Source organism: Plectropomus leopardus, chromosome 19, assembly GCF_008729295.1.
Source record: "Plectropomus leopardus isolate mb chromosome 19, YSFRI_Pleo_2.0, whole genome shotgun sequence".
In the NCBI taxonomy this organism is placed as follows: Eukaryota; Metazoa; Chordata; class Actinopteri; order Perciformes; family Serranidae; genus Plectropomus; species Plectropomus leopardus.
Genome location: NC_056481.1, coordinates 21,214,365 through 21,231,668, shown reverse-complemented (window position 1 = coordinate 21,231,668; position 17,304 = coordinate 21,214,365). Strand labels below are relative to the sequence as shown.

The 17,304-nt window shown below is 40.8% G+C and overlaps 1 protein-coding gene across 1 annotated transcript in view; it reads left to right on the top strand.

Annotated features, from left to right (window-relative positions):
* Positions 1-17,304, top strand: part of mrtfab (myocardin related transcription factor Ab) — a 56,333-nt gene that overhangs the window by 2,103 nt on the left and 36,926 nt on the right. Inside the window, exon 3 of the mRNA XM_042508285.1 lies at positions 4,658-4,843. Within this exon, the coding sequence (XP_042364219.1) occupies positions 4,672-4,843 (172 nt within the window). The 5' untranslated portion in view covers positions 4,658-4,671. The remainder of the gene's footprint in view (positions 1-4,657; positions 4,844-17,304) is intronic.

Sequence of the window (17,304 nt, the reverse complement as noted above, 5' to 3'; positions counted from 1 at the left end):
CACTACAAATGTTATCTTGCCGTCAAATTACTGTTGTTAAGCATGCTTTGTATACTGCGGTAGATGCTAGTGATGCATTTTCCAGTGTTAGTCAAGGTACTTGCTAATTCCTCCTCAGAAGTGTTACCATGCTGCAGCATGCTGAACCTTAAATTCTTGACTGAATGCTGAATTTTAACACCACCAATGCTGATATTTATTTTCCTTTCTAAATCTGTTTCCTGGTTTGTTTTTCTCAGTGTGAGTGTAAAGGCTTCCTTTTGCTAGACCTGTTTAACATCTGTAACATGTGATTTTGAGGCTGTAATATGATCAGGCTCAAATGTGCATGCAAAACTCATGTCTGTGTGCTTTGAGGGTTTGCGTCATGTCATGATTGTGCAATTGCAAAGTCTTTGAAGACTTATTATGTAAAGAGGGCGGTGTGAGATTTCTAAGACATTTGTTTTGATATCACCATCATGTCTTTACAATCTATCAAGATCTCCTTCATCCCATAATTGTGCCACTCTTAAGTCCATAGGACAAAGTGACACCTCTTTTATAACACTTTTCCACCAGATTAGCTTTGTTTCTCTAACCACTCTTGTGCCCCTTTGTATCATTCTGTGTCCCTGTGATTGCAACACAGGCAGAGCTCTTCATGAGTTCTTTTTGTCTTTTAGTAGCAGATTGTGGCTTGCAGGGTGGATAATTGATTTGTAGATCCTTTCAGAACCAATCCAATCAGATCAGTGGATGAGAGGAGCAGCTTATTGTGAGTGAAGGCAAACTTAGAAAATCTATTTGTGGCAGCACACGTTTTGATTGTGATAGGCTGCAACAAATAAATGAATGTGGTGCTATCTCGTGAACCAGCCCGCGTTTCCACCAGTTTTGCTCGGAACCATTAAATTCAAGGATGTGTCATCAACGGAGGGCATTGGGGGGGGCATAATGCACAACAGAAGTTAATGGTAGCAGCGAATTGCCTGTTTACATTAATTACCTTTACACTACTACACGTTTTTACCCAAAAAACAAGCATGAACTGATTATTAATGAGACCACTGTACCCTCTTATTTCCGACTTTTCTCACTTAACTTCTCCATTCTCTCTTACTTTGCAATATGACACGCCCTCTGATGTAATCATTGTTCACACTTCAGGTCAAGGAAGACCTGTTTTTTTTTGGTTTCAGCTGATAATCCACTTAGTGGGTCCCAATAAATATTCAGTCTGAATGCTCTGAACGGTTCCAAATTCGGTGCAGAAACTGGAATGGAAGCAGTTCAGTGTTGGCAAAAAGGGGCTATCATTAGCTGGGGAAGAATGGTTTTGGGACTACATCAAGCTCTTATAACCCCTTTTCCACCAAACAAGCTCTGGCTCTTGGACTGGGTCTGTTCAGCACTTTTGGAACCTTGGTTCATATCTAGCGAAACAGCCCGTGTTTTCGCCCTGTTTTAAGCTGAATCATTGTAATTGAGGATGTGTCATCTATGGAAGGTGCGCAGTGCACAACAAAAGTAAACGGTAATGGAAAGATGGCAATTGTCATAACAAGATAAAAACTCATACGTAATAATTGCCAAGTATTTGTTTTTATTGAAAAAATGGACCAACTAATAATACCAAAACAAAAATATGGACTAACTGATATTATTTAGAAGATGTAGAATACTATTATATGCAAAATTCCATGGTGTTTTTGTGATTCATATTACAAGTCAAGAAAAACCTGCAATTTTTGTTTCCAGCTGGGAACCAACCTTTTGGCAGAAATGCTCAGAATGGTTCAAAATAAGTTGAGGGAACCAGAACAGAACTGGTGATGGTGGAAAAGGGGTATCAGAGGGCAGCATGTCTTGGTATTATACCTCAGTAGTTGTTGTGTCCCCAATTTTGCATTGAGTGTCAAACAGTGTCATGATGGCGTTAGATATCTACTGTTTGAAGTCATAATTTTGCATATTATTCAGGGCAAAATCGTTATGTGACTACTTGTCATTAGACAATGTTTCAAATTTGAAAACTTCTTTTGTTTTCTAACAAAAGCTGCTCTAGCATTTAAAAAAAAAGCTCAAAAGAAACCCTAAGATCGCATTAAAAGTTTTGATCTGACATGCTCAAACTTACAGACATCCTGAGGCCAGCGACATCAAGTATACATTTAGTGTGTCATGTGGTTTGTGTGCCGCTATTCAGACATGTGCACGCTGGCATTTGATTGTGAGAGAGAAGAGTGACATCTCAGACAACACTGCCTCATTGTTTGGAGGCCCGCTGTGCAGTAACGACAGAATCCCCATCAGAACCCCACAGCTTGAAAACACATATTTGCAGAGAGAGCAAGAGAGAGATCAACACACAACCTCACAGCAGGCCCGCCTTTGTAAACAACCATTAGTTACTGGGCTTGCTCAGTCCACAGGAGTGCTTTATAAAGGGAGATAACCAGTTACACCAGACTGGCTCCAGTAAATCAGGAAAATCTGTTCCATAAAAGAGGTGTATATAAATTTGACCTGGGTTACAATAGATACACATCCATCTGGACTGATCTCAGTCAGTTTATGCTTAGCTTCACTTAAAGCTTAACCAGATCGTATTACAAATGTACCTACTGGTCTGAAACATGATGTTAATCCTCATTACTGCTGTGTTTGTCTCAGTGTGCAACACATGTCAAACACAGGGCTGGGAGATGATTCAGAATCAAAGGGTATCACACAACAGTTTGTCTTTCCTCCAAATTAATAACATGCCTTTCTCACAGAACACATTTTGTTATGCAACAACTAGAATAGCGGATAAAATGAATGATGACTGGAAGCCATTTAGCTACTTAAGTTTTAGGGTTCTGAAATGGTGTGTGCTGGCTCGCTGTCCCACTTTCATGGCTTCCAAGGACACTTTGGGACAAAACCATTGTTAATGTTGTTAGTAACACCTGTACTTTTTCTGCTATAACAAGGCAAAATCGTAAACTAAACGAAATAAGTATCAAAACTTAGATCTCATAAATAGTGCCTTTTTTCAGTTACAGGGGAACACAGTTTACTTATTTGAACATTAGTTTATGTATGACTTTGCACACTTTTGTCAGATAGCAATATCAAAAACATCAGTGTCAAGGATGGGCTTTAGCACTCGAGTACTCGATTTGGACGTCAGTATTTGTTCAGCGTATCGTGTAATCACAGATTTTTTTTCCCTTGCCTGAAATAGCCACAGACGACGTTCATCAGTAGTATCAGAGGTCTTTGAAACTTTTCAGTGGTTTCTTGTCTTTATATATCTCTTACTTATTCAGTCACTCTTTCAGACTCAGTGCAGATGTCTTTGGATTGGTGTTTCAGCTGCTTAGGAGGAGAGGGACAGTAATTAGTGATGGCCCGTCATTGTATCTTGCTGGTTAAGTAGCTGAAATTAGCGCGTTTACCTGGGTGTTGTGTTCCCATCAATGCCGATCTGAGCTGGACAGGATAAAAACCAGTGTCTACTGCAGAGTCATTTGACCCGGGTGTGAATGCCGATTGTATGCATTCCCATTGCATTGAAAAGCCAGATGTTTTTGGTTGTTAGCGGGTGTTTTGTGCAATGGGAATGAGCCTCTAGTGAGAACAGTAAGCCCCATTTCACCTGTCAGCTTTACCTGAATTGCCCTCAATGGGGAAATTTATCCTGCGGCTAGATGCAACACAGAACATGCACAGACACAAACATGCACATCTTTTATAGCTTTCTTCATTAAATCACCCTAGGTCTTTGTTGTTACATGCTTTAAATGTGTGGAAATCACACTGAGGTTAGGAAGTAGAGGGGGGGGAAAAAAAACTTCATGGTCAGAGTTGTGCCTTTTTAGAGCAGCGGCCACAGCAACAGTTGTAAAAGCTCAAACATGCAAATTCTTCCCTGTTGGCTGATTTAATCTCCTCGCCTGCTGCCCTGTAGAGAGGAAAACACAGACAGAGAGGAAAAGAGACGGGCTCAGAGTCCTCTGAGTAACTTTTTGACTTGTTGTAGCCCGTGAAAGTGCCCCAAGAACTACTTTTATTTCACAACTCTGTTGATTACGCATCAAACGGAACATAGATGGAGCAAGGGCCTCAGAGATTTTGCGTCAAGGGTATATTTGCTAAACCATACCACATTTCACACTGGAAAGTACAGTATACCTCTAATCTGACTCGTGTGGTGGTGCCACACTGCTCAAGCTTGCGGTAAAACTTATGGCATATTTTCCAGGTTCCATCTATGTATTTCATTCCTAAGAGCTGCAAAATGGCTAGAAAGACACAACAAGAAATACAACATGAAAATGCAAAAAAAAACGTGAGGCTGTGATGATGACCTGATGTTTGCTATTTTGCATCAAAGACAAACATTTGCCTGCAAGCTTATGTGCTCAACAGCGAGATCATAAGCTGCTTACCTGTCAGATAATAAAATGCTGCATCAGTGCTGAAGTTTTTGTAAGTCTCTGTGCGCTGATGTTTAAAATCAGATATTTGGATTAAACCAAACAGCATGCGGTGGATTTTATATTTCTTGTGGAAGATTCGGTGCACCATTGGATCAACAGTTCCAGTTTGTTCTTGATGTCTTATCAATACACGGGGCATTTTTTGGATGAGTCATTAAACTATTATTAATGTCCTATTTCTGCTACAGGTCTCTCCATCACCATGGCAACGCTACACCCACAGAGAGGGGAGGAGCCAGGTCCCGGTAGCATGGAAGTCACCAGGAAGCCAGGCTTGGCCCCGAGCCCTCAGAGCGAGGCAGTGACCAATGAGCTTCAGGAGCTGTCTCTTCAGCCAGGACCCACCCCGCGGCCTCTGCAGGAGAGGAAGAATGGTGAGACTGCAGTGCATGTACACTTTCTGTTTGTTCATCACCCGCACTTTAATCCCACATGTTGATAGTCCTCATCCTGGCTCAATTTGTGCAGCAGAATCTTCACATCTCATCTGTCAAGCTCCGAGATGACCAAACAAATAGTGCACACATTGCAAATAAATTGCTACTGTTTACACGGGTTGGTTTGTATTTACTACCCAGCGTGTTTTAAACTGCTGTACAGTGTTTTGGCCTCAGGAAATACTCATCAATAAAATAAGATATTTTTTATACCTCCATGCTGGATGTGGCAGGAGGCAATATGTTTTGGGATTTTCCGTCTGTACATCCATCCGATGCTTGTGAACGCGATATCGCAAGAGAATGAATATCTTCAAATTTGACACAAAGTCCCACTTGGACTCAACGACAAATTAACTGGTTAGAATTTGGTGGTCAAAGGGCAAGGTCACTTTTACCCCATATGTCACTTTATAGTATCGCAATAGATCAAAAACACTTAAAGTGAACTTTTCCAAATTTGGCCCAAATGTCCACTTGGACTCAATGATGAACTGATTAGATTTTGGTGGTAAAAGGTTCACAGACATGGATGTAAACTGTAACTGCAACTTGACTGGCATGCAGGGTCTTACAATTGTGAAGTGGTATTTCTAGGCAGATTTAATGTTGTAATTACATACATGAATGTACAGGAAACACTGCCATCACTCTGCAGACATATAGGCCAACATGCTTGCTTCCAGCTCAAGTGAATATTTTGGCATAGTACTTGTCATGCTTTATAGAGGCGGCGTATATCCAACATAAATTCCTCTGAGTTAAAAAGTGTGCACGGGGAACATGTTACATAAGTGGACACCAAGTAGAAAGTGTAAAAAACACTTAATCTGAGAAGCAGAAGTTAAATGTCATGTGACTGTATGTCTTGTTAGTCAGTGGAGAGCCTACCTCTCTGCAGAGGGTGTTTTTAAAAAGAGAGACATGGAGATTTAAGTGCTTGGGTGAAAATGTGTGTGTCTGTGTGTGTGTGTGTCTGTGTGTCTGTGTGTCTGTGTCCTGACAGAGGGAGTGAAGAAGCTGCTGTGCGTAATTGGCTTGCTCCTCTGGTATGACCTCTTGTTACAGTAGATTAGACTGTGCTGCACGTTTGCTGTGTGGATTTAAGACTCTGTCGGCCTTTTTTTGTGTCTAGAGATAGCTTAGGGCTTCGAGCACCTGGCTCTCTCTGCAGCAGCTTCCTTTGGTTTGAATCATGGTGGAAAAGTTGCTGCATTTCTGTAATTGGTGCATTTAGGTTCATACAGCCAAATTAAAAGTGAATCAGAGTATATAAATGAAAGTTACTGGACAGAGTTAATATGTCTAACATTGGTGACAGGGGTTTCAATAAATCTACTTCAGGCCTTTTTAAGTTAAGCATTATAAGAAGTGATCACTGAATATGGGCATATATAGCTGAATTAACGTTTTGGTCCCTGGATTTGGTGCAGTGTAAATACTCTTGCTTTTTACGCTACTCTTTGCAGATGCGGACGTGCAGGCAGTGGCACAGAGGGAGTAAGACAGATGGCACTGTAAGGTGAAGAGGTGGTGAATTTTTAGCTCACAGCAAGTTAAAAGATATAGTCTCTGGCTTTTGTTGATATCTAGTGTCGGTAAAAATGTTTCGCATTTGCAATCCGTCGTTAGCGCCATTAGCTTGTTTACTTATGATTGAATGCCGCTGTTACACAGAACGTACTGCTGAGCCTATCCAGACTTTAAATGTTTGTATGATAAAACAAAAGGAATTGTCGAATATTGGTACTGAACAACCAAATATGCTTCACTTTGCATAACTCAGTCTTCTACAGCCCTACCAAATAATGTCTTTCTCACCTGCCAAGTTCTACTAAACTGATGGGAATACAAGCCAAGTCAAGCTATATAAGCCAAAGCTATTGGAAGCACATTAATACAGTTGTGCTAGTTAATGTCATCAGTGAAACCATGTGCCCAAATGTTTCTGCCACCAACTCGGACAAAGTCTGTCTGTTAAGCACAGATTTCAGAGCACTGATCAGACTTGGAAGCGTGTAACTGTTTCCTAAAACACACCTTGCATTGTCAGAAGAGTCAGCCACATTGGTCATTGTTCCTAACTGGGCGTTGGCCAAACAGTTTTGTGGAGGCACAGTATGTTGAGCTGCTGTTGATTTGTCAGGAGCAGAAGGCAAGGTTGGACTTGTAAATGATTTACCATTTTTAGGGGGGGTCCAACATTGGCAGAGAAAAACACACAGTAAAAATCCAGAAGAGAAGAAGTTGAGGAACAGTATAGCTAGCTATAACCGTAGACTACAATACAAGTGCTAAACACATTAGAAAGTTTCTTTATGTTACACAAACAATATATTTAAAGCAATGTTTGCATCATGTCAGAAATGTTTAAGAACGGTCCTGTGACTGCTTGTCACAGGACCGTGTTTACCTCACAGAAACACACAGAGGCACAGACTCTCTCACACAGCCTAAGGCCACCACTCCCAAATTTAAACAACCCCAACTCTTGTTGGCCTCTTCCTTACACTTCTTCATTCTGCTAGCCAGAAGCAGACATGTTGCTGCAGGCACTCCTGCTGGTAACCGTACATGAAGATGCTTTAAATATATGTGCATGCATTATTGGCAGTGAAACAGAATGGAATGCCCGCATAGTACAGCTTATCGAAGCTTTATCTCTGACACCGGGTTATGCAATCTGTTTATTGCACAAGGTTCCTTCCTCAGTCACGGACATGCGCCGGGAGATTTATTGTTAAACACTTGCTTGTGCGCGCATGTGTGTTTACATATGGAGAGAGGTGACATGTTTTCAGGATGAGGATCAGAGCCAGATGTTTAGGTCCATACGCACACACAGAAAGAGGGAGAAAGGCTGACACAGCAGAGAATGGCCTTAAAGGCTGTTAACATTTCCCGTCATGTCTTTGCATCACAAACTTGCCTCTCTGACTTGATCCTCAGCAAACCACAACAGTCACGCTATGTTAATGTGACTGAGATCATTCAAAGTTTGAGGCGAGTGGGCCGCAGAAGAAGAAGGAGGAAAGGGAGGAAGAGAGGAGGGGGAGGTCATGTCTGTAATGGCAGTATTGCATAACTTCTCCAAGAGGGAACAGAAGGAAAGCGAGGGAAAATGGAAAGTAGGGGGAGTGTTTCTTGTGCTTGAGGAGGTGAGGCTTGGCACCGGCTTTTTTTTGTTCTTCATTTTTTATTTCCAAACTGAATGAGAGTGGAGAAGTTTTTATTCAGAGTGCCTGGGTGCAGAAGTGAAACAAAGGTGTTGCTCAGAAACCTTTGGGTGGACCTTACTGTTATCCAAGGAGCAAAAGAAGGGGCAGACCTGCACACGCCCTCTGTGCTGCTGGGGCGTGCGCACACTTGTAGGCAGACAATCCAGAGGAAGGGAATGTAAGGGGCACTGCTACCTGTGGAGTACAAGCTGCCGGTGAGAGGTGTTGAATGTGGCTTTTTTTGTGTCTGGACTTCTCTTAAAGCCTACGCCGCTGTTTTTTTTCTTCTCCTCACTTTTGTTCACTGTGCTTTTGTCGGGAGTATGAATCGGTAATCTTGCCAGGAGGGTGAGGCTTCCTTCAGCATGGTGCAGAGGGATATGACTCTCACATCAGGTACAGTACCTTTGAGGACGCTGTCTTGCTCTCATGTCTTTGAAAAGTGATGATAATGACTGAAAGTAACCTTTACAGTGTAGCTTGAGGCTGAGCTTTGTTTACAACAGTGTGGTGTGAGTGCTTTCATGTGTCAGTAAATGTTAGTTAAGTGTTTGTATGAGAATGGCTGCATTGCACTGAGAGCGGCACAAATTTAACTACTTTAAAGGGAAAGTCATGATTAAATTGGGGTTTTAGGGGGCACTTATCCATAGTCAGTGCGTTACGTACAGTAGATGTCAGTCAGCACACCCCCAGTTTGGAGAAGCAGGCAGAAGTTTGGCAAAGAAATAAACATACTGATGTGGAGGGGTCAGCAACAAAACATATTTTAGCCACCTGACATCTACTGTATATAAAACACTGAATATGAATAAGAACCTTATATAATCCCACTTCAAAAAATTTGAACTATCCCTTTAAACATTCTTTGTCCTATAAACATGTACAACCATCATCAGCCAAACATTATATAATCAATAATCTTAGGAACTTATTGCCTCAAAAAAGGAAAGTAAATCTAACTATAGATCTAAATAATGTTTACTTTACATGTAATTGTGAAGTTTACTCAAAATTTTGCTGTATTTATTTAGTTCTGTGAAGTTGTTGCAACCTAAAAACTACAAATGCAATCACCTTGTTCTGTCTAAGTGTTAGCAACTTCAGTAAACCAAGTATTTATCCAATAATGAAGTAAGGAGATCTGCAAGTTCTTTTTCATTAACACATTTTTAAAAAATCATACAAGATTAACCAGTTTTTAACTAGCAGAATACAGATATACAGCACAGTAAACTTGGTATACTGAAGTTGCTAAAACGTAGAAAGATTTATTTATTTATTTATTTATTGATTACAACAACTTCACAAATTAATTAAATATAACTAAATTTTACTTAGCAATTAGATATAAAGTATACTTCAATTAAGATTAATAGATATATTCACTTCAATTTTTAAGTCAGTTTCCTAGATTATTTTAAGGAAAATAGAAAAAAAGTAAGAATAAAGTAGTGTTGTAGTATATAAAAGTAAAATCAGCTGATTGGTATTTACAGTGTAGGGTTGTAATAATCTTTTTGATTTTTATTGGGAGATTGCATACTGAGGTGTTTATTGTAACTGCAGGTACAACTTCTGTTAAAAGAAGAAAAAATGAGTGAAATGTCCAGATGTTACCAGCTAATGATGTTGTTCCAGTTCACTGTAAAAGTAGTTCCATCATGAGTCAGAGTTGACGGGAAATTGGCCACCAAGCATGTAGTTTGTAAATGCAGTTTTTAGGGTTTTACCTCAAGAGCGTCCCCAGAACAAAAGGGAACAGGCGGGGCAGTGAGACTAGCAGGTTTGCAGGGAACACCCTGGAGCCAAACTGGACAGATGAGTATGTTGAGGGGGTCAAAAGGTGTTGTTGATGAATTTTCTCCAAAAAGTCACCCCCTCCCCCCCTTTCCTGCAAAGCAGCTGCCAACTGTCCAGTCAAGTCACTGCTGCTCCCTGAGGACTGACTGCAGGCCAGGGGCCAGAATCCAGACAGGGCTGCAGAGTTTGGGGGTTAGCCGAGGGAACAGAGAACACAGCTCACTGATGGAGACAGGAGCTGGGAGAGGAGGGGAAGTAGGTTAGAGGCGTCACTGCGCCTGATTCAAGTGGAAATGACCCGCTCCGCTCAGTCAGAACAGATTGTTCCAGATCATGACACGGTCTTCGGCTACTACTACAGAGACAAGAGAGTGGATTGTAAATGATAAATGTAAGCAGACAGTGTTTTCTGAGTGCCAGCAGTGTCCCCAGGAAGCCAAGGCAGTGAATTTTAATCACTTGCGGCTCGAGCAGGTTTTAATTCAAACCAAACACCCCAGCAGCTGATTTCACTGATTATTGCACCTACTGTACAACCAGAGAGAGCGAGCAATCAAAGTGTGTGTGTGGCTTGAATTGAAAAGCTACATACTCATGTGGTTGCAAAGAGTTAAAATTAGCCAGTCCAGATTATAAATATAAGATCCTGATTTGGGATGCACGATAACATCAGCAAGTCATCAGTTTATTCGGATAATGGCTTTAAAGTGAAATATCAGAATCAGCCAACATGCTGCTTTCTGCTGACATGACAAGCCACTATTAGCATTACTTTTTTTATTGACAAAGATCATATGTAAAAATCATCAACCCTAAGTTGAAGTGTTTTTCTTTTTTTGCACAATGAATGAATATTACATATACTGAAAAACACTGAATTTTATGTCTCCATTAACTGGTGACCCATCGCAAAAAAAGTATGCATAATATGATATTAACTCCACCACAGAAGATACTTAATGGTCACTAAGATTAGGTAGGGAAACAAGATGATATATAGATGTCTGCATTGTTTCTCGGCCAAATGAGTTGTAATATATCAGCATATTGGATATTGCCAATAAATCCAATATGCATCCCTAAGAGACAGGGATTCAGATTATGTGGCTGAATGTTAGGGGTGAGGACTGATTGAGAATTTGGGATTTGGCTGACTGCAACATGCAGACTTGTAAACATAAAGCGATGAAGATCACGTCCCTCTGCACCCCCACCCTTGCATAATAGCAATAGATTGGCCATAACTTAGACTACGATGTTGTGTCATTAGTGCAGGAGCCAGAAATGATCTGCTTGTAATCGGAAATGAGAATATGAAAGTATCTGAACTCAAAGGCAGAATTTGCTTCTTGGTAGTTGTAAGATACAATAGCAGATATGTACAGCCTGGTCGAGGCTAGCTTAGCTCAGCAGTGATTCAGGGAGGCTGATGGTGCTGTTATGTAACAGACTGGGAGGCTGCCAGCAGCAGAGGCCCAACAGCACTCTGTCAGGCTGAGAGTAGGAGGGAAGAGAGAATGAGAGAGAGAGAGACTGATAGATGGCAAGAAAGAGGAGGAAGAGGCATGGAGAGTAGAGAATGAAGAAATGTAAAATGAGAGGAGAGAGTATTGAAAGATTAGAGCATTAAAAAAGTACCGTAGGACATGAAAAAGGAAGGAAAGGGGTGTTTCAATCTAATCCAAACACAGCAGCTGCAGCAAACACAATCCAGCTGCATGTCTGCTCACCACTCTGCCAGTGACTGTAATGGCATTAGATAATCTCTATATTCCCAAGACAATCAAAATATAACTTGTTGTAGTGAGAGCAGTATGTTTTTTGAACCATGGTAACTCTAGTTAAAGGGATAGTTTGGATTTTTTTAAAGTGGGGTTTTCTCAGTGGAGCTGGCTTCGAAGAGAGCGATATAACGGCTTCATTTTCTGATTGGAAACTACTGTCATACATTAGGGTACAGCAGTGAAAATATCAACAATATAGCACACACTTAAACTGATACTGACCTTTTTAGGTGGCAAAATTACATTTTGTTCCTCTACTAGCAGTATGTTGCTTAGCTTCCATGTCAACTCCAGCCTGCTTCTCCAAACTGGGGGTGTGCCGACTGACATTCACCATATGTAATATACTGACTATGATTAAGTATACCATACATCTCACTTCAAAAAAATCTGAACTATCCCTTTAACCCTTTGAAACCCAAGCAAATTGGCCTGATTTCTTTCAAAAAACATGGTAAGAAGGCAATGAACAATGAAAGAAAGGAAATGACCTGGCAGAAGTGCATAAAAAATATAACCATTATGTAACATAAATAATTCTGATAAATTTTAAATATTGTTTTTCTCTTGCATTTTTCTCTTTTCCATTGACATGTTTCCCTAATTTTTTAAAAAAAATAATATTCAATCGAGAAATTTCTTCCAATTTTTGGGACATTTCTTACTAAGTTTCTAATAACTTTTTTCCCTATTTTTTTTTCAAATAAATCACACCAATCTGATCAGGGTTCAAAGATTTAAATACTTGTGAAAGACATCTGAACAGCACTAGAAAAGTGTTGTCCCAGTTTCTGTATTGGATCACCCAAACGTGCAGCACACATCTCAGCTTTCCATTAACATTACGAAACAGGCTGAATCTAAACAGCAGGAGAAAAAATGTTGTCGTTTTCAGTCAATGTAAACAACTTTCAGTCGAATGAACACACATATTTATGCAACTGAGGCAACTTTTGAGAGAGGCTTAAATCTTCAACGTGTCCAGCACTCCACACAAACACACACACACCCACAGACTATGCATGACTCATCAGCACACACAGACACTTCACAGCTCATGTCACTGCTGAGACCTGGACATGCACTCACAGGCTTTTTGTAGCCGTAGCCTTATTTTCACAGTGTGTCCTGACAGCACGGTATTCCAACAAGCACTAACACACTTTGCATCTTTGATTTGCGATCCTGTAAATTCCTGTTAGATAATGATAAGTGAGAGAGAGAGTGTAACCAAAGCAGGCTCGCTCAGATCTGTAGCCTGAAGCTAAAGAAAAGCGCCTTATCAGCTCCGTAGGTCTGCTCGTAGCAACAAGAACACGGTGCCTGCACCACCCACAGGTACAAGCCCACTCATGTAGCTCAGTGATCTTTAAAGACACACAGACACACACATATCTTATAAGAGACTTACCACATGAAACATGGAGCAGCTGAGCATGCAGACACACATTTTACCACACTTGCATCCACAGATATCACATTTCTAGCTCTGTAAACAACTGCACACAAATTTTTCTAAATGCATGTTGTGGTGGGCGGCTCCATCACAGCTGCATCACACACTCACATTTTCACATTTATAATCGGCACTGTGGGTAGCAGAACTTAAAATTCATGCAGCATCTTGCACAGACGACATGCTACAACATGATGTACTGTTTCAAAATCACAGCAGTTTTCTATCATTACATAGTACGTGGTGCTACAGCTTGTTTTTTAATGGAAAAGTACTGGACTTACCACATTTTTACCTTTAATAAGGGGTAATTTTGTTGCACAACAGTGTTTCTAACATAATTTGATTCTGTGTGTAGCGGTAGCTGATGACAGGTGGTGGGGTTTTTGTTTTGTTTTTTGTTTTTTTGTTTTTTTTGTGTGTGTCCCTTTTTTATTATTCTGTGTCCCCCTCTGACATTTTTGGGTGCCTATAAATGCGGAACTTACTCATTATTGGTTATTGTATTCATTCATCGTCATTAGTTCTTTTTTCTCTCAGCAGCAGTTTGCAGAGTTTCAGTTTCGGGCTGAATAACCTATCAGTCATTCTGGTCAGAGTTGATCAAATCAATAGATGAGAGGAGCTGCTGATGCAAAACTATTAGAACCAGTGCAAATACAATTAATTTAAGTTTTAGTGCGTCTGATGTTCTGCTGCTCCGTCTGTACCCAGAGTACACCCTGTGCTCCCAGAGTGTGGTGCAATCAATAACAGAACAGTGCATATTTTCCAACAGCACTCCTAATGAACAATGTGTGTGAAACCCTGCACAAAAACTCTCCTCCACTTTTAAAACCAATGTAACTCAGCATTATCCTCTACAAACCCTGTACTTTTAAAATATGTGACTTAGGGGTTTAGAGGTGTAGTCATGCACAAACACACACACACACACACACACTTGCACAAACCACACACACAGAAGACATGTATCCTCTAGTTGGTTTATTTTGTGCCTTGTCTCCAACTCAACATGCTCTTGTGTTTCTGAATAATAGAACAGCCATTAAGCCTGTGACTCACCTGCTTACACCAAGTAAGGCACACTTAACATTTGCTGGTGACTGTAGCAGAGGTCACTGGGAGCTCATTGTGCTGTCGTAGTGACTCAGATGCCAATAAGGATATTCAATGTTGATGTCAGCATGAGGTGGAAGCACTGTGGTGCTATAGCTTCTCAAGACGTATGTTATTTGGACCACATGTCAAGGATTCATTCATATATCATGATTTGAAGGTCAAGAGTAAAACTGACTAGAACCTATAATTTTGACAAATGTGAATCTTTCTAGCCCACAATCAGGAAACTTTGACAGCAGGAGTTAACATCTACCCTGTCATTAGAGATTCCAGGGAAAACTCAGAGTCGGCTCTTGTCTCATCAGTTTGTCACTCTAGAAACATGGCCATCAGTATATGCCCACTGTCAGAGCAGACTAAAGAACACAGCTGCCTGTGCCTCCATGACATGCTCATGGTCATTAGGGATTCATCATAGTCTCTTAATACCTTCTCGTTCTCATGTTCACATTCTCTTTCCAACATGTTTTGAATGCGTCTTTGTTTTTAGCATCAGTAATGTGGTAGCTAAGTGAAACTAGCCAACTTTCATGTGTTGTGTTTTTAATTTGGCTACTGTTGGGACAGGTAATCAGTCAGATGCAAAGTAAAACAAAGAGCATTGACTTATAATGGTTTAATTGATTTAATTCCCTTAGTGCTTGTATTTTTTTGCCAATAGGAAATAAAGAAAAATTCCCACATATAAAATTACCTCTGCAATGCCTTGGTATTGTTTTATCGAGATATTTCTTGGTACATTAACACATGGACACATATATACAGTATGGTTAAAACAAGGTGAATAAAGTGAAATCTTCGTATGTCTTCTGTGGGTGTTTTACAGGAATGTAGATCTTTCAGATCAATTTGAAGAGTGGTTTGCATGTTCTACATATCTTTAAGTGTTTCGTGCAGTGTGAGACTTGTACTGGTCTGGTCTTGGTGGTGACTTGGTCTCAACCCCTCAAAGTCCTGGTCTTGACGCGGTCTCGCCCTGCCTTGGTATTGGTCTTGGTCTGGTTTCAACTCCCTCAAAAATCTTTGGCTTGTCTCGGTCTCAATACTCTCTGTTCTTGGCCTGGACTTACCCTGCCTTGGTCTTGGTCTTGACTTGGTCTCAACCTCTAAAAGTCCTGGTCTTGACTTGGTCTCGTCCTGCCTTGATATTGGTCTTGGTCTGGTTTCAACCACTTAAAAATCTGTGGCTTGTCTTGATTTTCTCTGGTCTTGGCCTAGACTTGGTCTCACCCTGCCTTGGCCATAGTCTTGACTCGGTCACAACCCCTGAAAGTCTTAGGCTTGTCTCGGTCTTGATAAACTCAGGTCTTGGCCATGACTTGGTCTCTGTTTAGGTGATCTTGACAACAAAGCACTCCGAGTCTTGTTGGTGGATGTGTGCAGCCCCTTAAAGTGCTAATTGTGAGTAGTTCTTTTTTTTCTTTCTATGACATTTTGTCTCCCATACACGTCATTTTAGCGTTAGCATCTCACTTAAACACCTGCATAAAATAGAAACCTGTGTCCCCATTAAAGGTTGGTGTCTAATAAAAACCCTGTCATTTTGGTCGCCGGAGCAAATTAACAGGCAGGCTTTTATTAGATGTTATATACAGAAAGAGAAAGAGGAGAGGAGGGGAAGGCAGGAAGAAGAGGCCTATACAACCCAAAAGAGCAACCTGAAGGAAAAACACTTTCAAGAACACACACACACAGTATCAGAGAGACTCATATCCAGACAATAAATCTTCTCTGTTCACATGCTGTACGCATATTTTTTCTGTTTTTTTTCTCCATTGTGGTAATTGGCTTTCTTTGCTCCCAGTCTGCCTGAGAGTCTGTTGTTGGAGCACTGAAATGGAAACGGGTTGTAAAGGAGAAAAGAAGTTTCCTCTGCAAGTGGGGCAGGAGGTTAGGGGGTTCGTCATAATAAAAATGATTTTCAGATGTTGGAGTTATGTAACTGTCTGTTAGAAAGCCGTCATCACTGGACAGGGAACACCCCTCCCCGGCTCTGGTTCTCTGTTTTTCTTCTCTCTGTTCCTCTCTGAAAATCTCCTCTGCTGACCTCCCCTCCTCCTGCTCCTCCTCCATCCCTACATCAGTCCTTTCTGCTTTACAGAAAGGACTTAGGTTTATGTCACCAGATGCTAACAGCTGCCAGCTGGACTGTGCCTCTTTTTTTACTCAACAGTTGTGCTCTTATAGGCAAGTCTCCCTCCTTCAACAGTATACAATCAGACCATAGTTGGACTGTTTTTTATTAACAAGGTGTGACACAGTGACGGGTGCTGCTGCCAACTGGTCAATGGCTACTCAACAAAGAACCTTTGACCATGTAGAAAGCACTCTGTTTCTTTGCTCAGTATCCTTTTTTTCTGTACTATAACAAAGTTTACCAGTGTTTTATCTGGATGTGCACGTATGCTGAAGGCTCCGTTGTTACTGATGTGTTTTTAAAAACCTTATAATTTGTGAATTTCCCCGTTAATATGACTTTGCATTGGTACAGCTGTGGAGCAGCTCTGCAGAAATAGGTTGTTCACCTGTCCCATTTTTGTGAATGCAGTATCTCAGGAATAAAGTGAGGGAATGTCTTCAAAATTTGGCACAAACGTCCACTTGGAATCGGTGATGAACTGATTAGATTTCGGTTGCCAAAGGCCAAGGTCACTGTGGCCTTGCATCCATCTTGTTCTCATTAACACAATATCTCAAGAAGGTCTTGAGGGAAATTCCTCATATTTGGCTCAAACATGAACTTGGAGTCAAGAACGAACTTATTAGATTCTGGTGGTTGAAGGTCAAAGGTGGCTCTATCAACACAGCTCTAAAAATAGGTCCACTATTAGTGTGAGCGGTCAGACATTCATATAGGAATACATGCTGTTGCAAAGTGATGTGCAGAGGACAAAAACATCTTGCAGGCAGGGAGTTAAGCTGAGAAATCCAGGCAGACTTTTATTGCCAGTCTCTAACAAAAAAAAACAACAACAAAAAAACAACAAAGAAAACTTAACAATACTCTTTAGCTCC